Source organism: Salvia miltiorrhiza, chromosome 2 (assembly GCF_028751815.1).
Source record: "Salvia miltiorrhiza cultivar Shanhuang (shh) chromosome 2, IMPLAD_Smil_shh, whole genome shotgun sequence".
In the NCBI taxonomy this organism is placed as follows: Eukaryota; Viridiplantae; Streptophyta; class Magnoliopsida; order Lamiales; family Lamiaceae; genus Salvia; species Salvia miltiorrhiza.
In genome coordinates, this window is record NC_080388.1 from 18,086,786 (window position 1) to 18,093,247 (window position 6,462).

Consider the following 6,462-nt stretch of genomic DNA (forward strand, 5'->3'; position numbering starts at 1 on the left):
TTCCTTTAAACCTAAAAAGAAAAGAAAATAATTTTCACTTGAACAGCTGAAATGCTGAATTAGGGGATTTACGTTGCATATTGTGCTAGGATCGAACATCGCCCTTCGAGTGAGTTAAAAAAATATAATGAACTATTTTGATGTCACACGAGTGATTGAGGTAGTGCACAAACTATTTATGATATTTGTATACTATATTAAAATTATGTTTATCTAAAAAAAAAAAAAAGTAGGCGACCTTAAGATTTGCTAGCAAACAAAGACTATTTTATTTACTTGAAAATGAATAAGAAAAGCCTTTTCCGATCAAACTTAACCTCAACACGACTATCTCTGTCCTCACTTTGCAGCAGTAGCAGAAACGGATCGAACGGACCTCCTAACAGCAAAAGGAGAAACAGTTTTCCGGGCGGCAAAATCTCCACAACCGTCAAGAACAGCCGATAATTGGTAGGGCGGCGCATCGGTGGCGAGCCACTGGTCGACGTAGAAAATGGACTGGCTGCAGCCCTTGCGGTGGCCGGTGGAGGTGACCTCGACGGAATTACAGAGCCAACCATGGTGGGAGCCGGTGCCGTCGGAGGTGACATTGATCCTGCAAATGGGCGCTCCAATGCAGGGCGCCAGGCCCGCAAATACATCTACACTTCCCCTCTCCAAGTAGTCGTATTTGCGGCCCATTAAACCCCATTCCTTCAGGTTTGGAATCCAAACCGAGTCCTTGCTCGAGTCGCTCAGTGTGATGCTGATTTTCGAATCGGTTCCTGCTTTCAGCACTGATCCCGTCTCCACATACAGAGAGTAAACACATTTATCCTGGAGATTAATAAAGCTTCATATAATTAATCCACATTTGGATTTTGTCATTTCATGTTTCTTCTTTCATTTAGATTTTCCATTGTCCACGTAGATATACTCCTCAAAGTCAAAATGTAAAGAAAATAAAAAAAATGTTTACTTTCACGATTATATACTCTCCTCTCAAAACAAAAATCACTCTCTCCGTTACAAAAAAGTATGCATACTTTCTGTTTTTGTCCATCCTACCAAAATATGCACAACTCATTTTTTATATGATTCACCACTAACTCCTTATTTTTTATGCATATTTTCAACACTTATTTACATTTTTACCAATATGATCCATCATTTTTTCTTGAGGCAACACCCTAGTCTAGCCAAAATCTTTTAGCCATAGGAAATTCTAGCCATACAAATAAAAATATGAAAATAATAGCATTTCTGACTAAAATACCCTTTTAGTGTGTAATAATATAAAATATACTATTACACACTTTTTAGAAGCGAAAAAAGTGTGTAATAGTGTATTTTACACTGTTACACTTTTTTGCAGTTACACACTTTATGTTATTAAACACTTTTGCGAAAAAGTGTGTAACAGTATTAAGGGTATAATTGTACATTTACGTTAGAAAAGGCTAGTTTTTGCATATTTTTATTTGGGTGGACATTTTTTCTTTTTCTTATAAAAGAACGGCTAATTGAGCCCATTAACTCTTATTTCTCCGCTTCACTCACAAAAGTTGACCCTTTCTCCACTCACAACACATTCATCCAACATTTATTAAAATCTATGCTCAACAAATTAAACATATTCTTCTAGAACGGAGAGAATATTAAATACACAGGAAACTTTAAAATTTTTGTTTTTAATATACATATGTATATAAGATCATATCTTTATTCACAAATATTATGATATATCTCTAGATGTAGATTATCAGCGCAAAGTCATTTTGGCTTTTTGTACAAATTTTAAAAGTTAAAAATTACAGATATTTCATCGCAATATATATATATATATATATATATATATACCACAATTTCAAATTATGTCAAAATTTAAATTGATGTGCCATTTCAAAAATTTAACATGGACAGAACCCTCGATGTAAAAAAACACATCGTACAAATTGTGTTCAAACGTCATTGTCTCACGTTAGGATAAGTGAAATAAATCAATATTTTGAAATTAATAAAACACGTATATTTCATTATTTTAGGGTTCATCCCGTCAATGTAAAGAAAAATGGGTTTGTTGCTTCTATACATTTCAGTTTATTTTTTCCACATCGCTGATAATTTATTTCATTTTGCCACTCAGAATACCATGTCAGATTCAATTTGTCCGAAAATCAAAATTGGAGGTAAATTACTATGTATATTTTGATAATTTTTAAAGTTCATAAGAAAAATCAAAATAGATTCAAAATTAATGTATTTTGGCACCAATATCCGTAATTTTCATGAGTGATGCTATGCTGCCATATTGTAAACCCACATTATATGGCTACTAGCTATAAACTAATCAAATAGAAAAAGGTTTAATTAATTAAATTAATTATTTAATTAAAATATAATTTAAGTATTTTATTGTAATATCCACATTATAGCTATTTTATTTTTATTTTTTAAAATAAAAAGTATCAAAAAATAAAATAAAAAATTAATTACAATGTAGATAATACAATAAAATAAAAATAGCTACAATGTAGACAATACAATAAGATAATTAAAAAATATTTAAAACATAATAAATTAAACAAATCAATTTTTTTTATTTGATTAGTTTATGACTAACCATAATGCGGCGTAGATTTATTGATTTTTAATGTCACTCAAAATCATTAGTAACACATACCACATACTATACTTAAATGCATTTAAACATTTATTAAACATTATTGATTTTTAATGTCACTCTAAATCATTTGTTTTCTTTTTTTTCTTTTTCTTAATGTTCTTTCCGGTACCAGAAAAACGTAATCTGAAGATGTTGGTTTGCACAGATTTTCGAAATCGGACGTTTTTTGCTGGAAAAGGGCTCAATGCGAATTTACAAACGAAACAAAACAAGTAATATTTGGTTTACATGCATGTAAAAAGTAAAAAAACAGATTTAAGGTATGATTTTTGTGAGAATTAAGATCAAATATGCCACGCCATCACACTCATGATTACAACCCACACATATGATATAAGTTATAACACAAGAACACAAATTAATTTTCAATATTTCAGGTGTCCCTGATGAAATCGATATACAATTAATTCAGTTTCTTTTTCCATGAGAAATCATTCATTCGTATATAAACTTAAATCCTGCCAAAGAAGTATCCATTAAAGAAACTCAAATAGATAATATATTGATGTTGATGATTCCAAACTACACTACTCAAACCTATCCCAACATGATCAAAATTATTTTTAAGAAAAGAAAAAAAAATTACTTACAGAAGAAGATGCAGGCGAAACAGCGAGAAGGGCGAGGGCGAGTGTGAAGAAGATGCGGCGGCTCGACATCTTTCTCTACAAATAAATGATATCGCATGTCCTCTATTTATAGATCACATAATTCTGTTAATTTAACTATATTTATTCAATTCCAACTAGCAGAAGAAGGATGCTAATTATGTAATAGTTTTGGAGTCTAATAAGCTCAGCTAAATCTTACATTATACATAACAAGGTAGCAATGTATTGCCCTGTGCGTTGATTTAAAAGGCTATTGAACTATTGATCATATCGTATAAATTAATAATCTAAAAAAAAAATAAAGTTACAAAATTGTACTATTATAAACTTATAAATTAATTTGACATTTTCTACAAAATCCAGTGGAGAAATAAAGGCGTGGCTCTTATGGAATTTTCGGTCAAACATTTATGTTCCTACTACAATCAAGGAATTGCTCCACTCTCTATGGGCGGTGATCCAAAATTTCATACCAAAAAGTTGAATTTTGATTTTTGCAATCTTTCTTAGGGAAAGAATTTATCTTCCAAGTAGATGTTTTCATAACGGTAAGTCTAATTACCAAATGAAAAGTTAATTACTTTTAATTCCAAATAATCTACTATATATAAAAGTAGGGGTGTAATCGAACTGAGCCGAACCGAATAGTGGTGTGCTCAAGTTTAGTTTGTTTAGTATCGAATCGAATCCCGAACTTTACTTACCGAATATTTTGAGGCTCGCGAGCGGGCCGGAGCGGCTCACGAGCCTATACGAACTTTCTAAATTTATATTTATATTCAAAATATTGATTATTAAACACTACAAAAAAACCGGCAATTACCGGCGGAGTTTGCCGTCGGTAATGGCGAGGCGGCCGCCGAAAATTAAACTACCGGCGGCGTCTCACCGCCGATAATTTTCTCGTCGGTAACACAATTATCGGCGGCAAAACACGCCGCCGGTAATTAACAGTGGTAGGTCCCGCCGTTATATTTCCTCGGCGAACGCCGGAGATATGCCGGCGCATTACCGGCGGCGACTTTGCCACCGGTAGTATTCACCGGACGGCGGCGGTGAATATCACCGGAGATTATTCTCGTTACCGGCGGTAAAATGCCGCCGCTAATTGCCGGCGGCATTATGTCGCCAGCAATTTTTTTTGTAATTTAATTAATTAATTAATTATTATTTATTTATTATTTTTATTTATTTATTTATTTATTTATTTAATTATTATTTTTATTTATTTATTTATTTATAAGTTAGACGAACTTTCCAGTCGGTCACCCATCTTAGTTGTGCTCTAAGTCAAGCACGCTTAACTTTGAAGTTTCTTTCGAATGGTCACCAGTACAGAACACTCGTATTATTGATATATATAGTACCTATTAATTCATTTAAAGTCTAATTCAATATACAAAATCATATATATATTCATAACCTTATAATATATCGAGATGGTATCGATGAGATGCTGTTAATTACGGATCGAACTCGTTTTTGTCTTTATTTTTATGTCGCAAAAGTATTTATTTATTAATTTATTATTATTATTATATAATTTTTTTTAATCAATATAGTTTATATACACCATTAGTATTTTATCATGATAATTGTATTTTGAATTTATTTCCATACGTCTTTATTTTTATAAAAAAACAAGGAGATAATTTGTTATAAGATAAGTAATTTGAATTTATTTCCATTTGTCGTTATTTTGAATTTATTACGTTGTTACGAAGTAATTGTAATGTTGTTTGAAAACATGAAATTAATAGTTGCTCAACATAACATAAATGTAAAAAGAAAGTGCAAGTGTAATTTTGTTCCTAAACATAGTTCAAACAAATAGTTCCAAAACATGAATTAATTAAATAGTCCAAAACATGAAATTAATAGTTCCAAAACATAAAGTGCTGCTCAAGGTAGCTGACCCGACCGCCTCATGAACTCCTCGAATTGAGCCATACGCTGCTGGAGGGCCTTACGTTCTGCTCGAGAAGCCTTTCGTTCGGCCTCACGTGCTGCTTGTTCGGCCTGAAGGCGCTCTTCCAGCGTGGAGATCCGTGTCTCATACAGCTGCTGAGACATCATGGAAGTGCCTGTGCTTTGAGAAGACCCCCTACTAACCTGGCTCCTACCGGCACTTCCAGTGCCGTAGAGCCGGGACCTGTCGGGCCGTACGACCTCCAAGTAGTAGATCTCAGGCAGCCGGTCCTCTCGGTGAGTCTCAACAGCAATGCGACGAATCTCCGCCTAATTCAGACATAACAATTGAAAATTGTATTAAAATAAATACATTTCACTATGAATTACTAATATTTGATTAAACTTAAACGCTTACATCAATTAACTCATCCCTCTGTGACAGAAAAGTTTCATCCTCGCGCATGTGGAGGCGGAGGAAGGTGCTATAGTTCTGTGCAGTCGGGGGGAGTCCAGTCTTCAAGCTCTGTCCATGCATGCATATAAGATAAATAAGTTATTATTTGCGATATTATATATATATATATATATATATATATATATATATTTATGAATTTATTTGATAATTACTAACCAGACTCTGCTGCAGGATACGAGTGGACCGAGACCCTCCCACGTGCCTGCTGATCCCTGTACCGGGTCCATCGGGCTCAGACATCCGATTCGCACGTGCTCGCTTGGAAACGGCCTGAACAACCTTCTGACTCCAGTATGCCTGGAGTCCTGTCCAGAATTCGGCAGACATCCAGAGGGGTCTATCCATCTCCCGACCTTCATCGGTACTAGCCCTGAGCTTCCTCTTGTAGTCGCTAATCATGTCACTGTACCTCTTGCTGGCTTTCAGTTCCCACATGCCCCTGACCTCAAGCTCGTCCTCAAGTGACCAAGCAAACTCTTTCTGTTGAAAGAAATAGTTAATTTAATATATAACATTTTACAATAGATAATGATAAATTTATATGCACTATAAATTCAATCATACCTGTAATTCGGCATAGTACGCCTCCTTCACATCCGGGGGAGTCAACCTCCAAGTGTACCCGCCTGGGTTATCCACCCTCTTAAATGCTTTAGTGCAGGCTTTGGCCAGGCCCACTGGCTCCATCAAAGCATTGTGTAAAACTAATTTAAGGATTTGTTTGCTATACGAAAAATAATGATTTAAATTAAAATACTTACCCATTAGGCATCCTCTGAAAGACAATCCTCCCATGTGCT

At 34.2% G+C, this 6,462-nt stretch overlaps 1 protein-coding gene across 1 annotated transcript; it reads right to left on the reverse strand.

The window, feature by feature from the left end:
* Positions 1-245: 245 nt before the first annotated feature.
* On the reverse strand, positions 246-3,393 carry LOC131011443 (PLAT domain-containing protein 3-like). Its single transcript, XM_057939240.1, has 2 exons — positions 3,256-3,393; positions 246-816 (listed from the first exon to the last, which is right to left on the reverse strand). Exons 1-2 carry the CDS (start codon positions 3,322-3,324, stop codon positions 340-342), a joined length of 546 nt encoding a protein of 181 aa, XP_057795223.1. The 5' UTR covers positions 3,325-3,393; the 3' UTR covers positions 246-339.
* Positions 3,394-6,462: the final 3,069 nt, after the last annotated feature.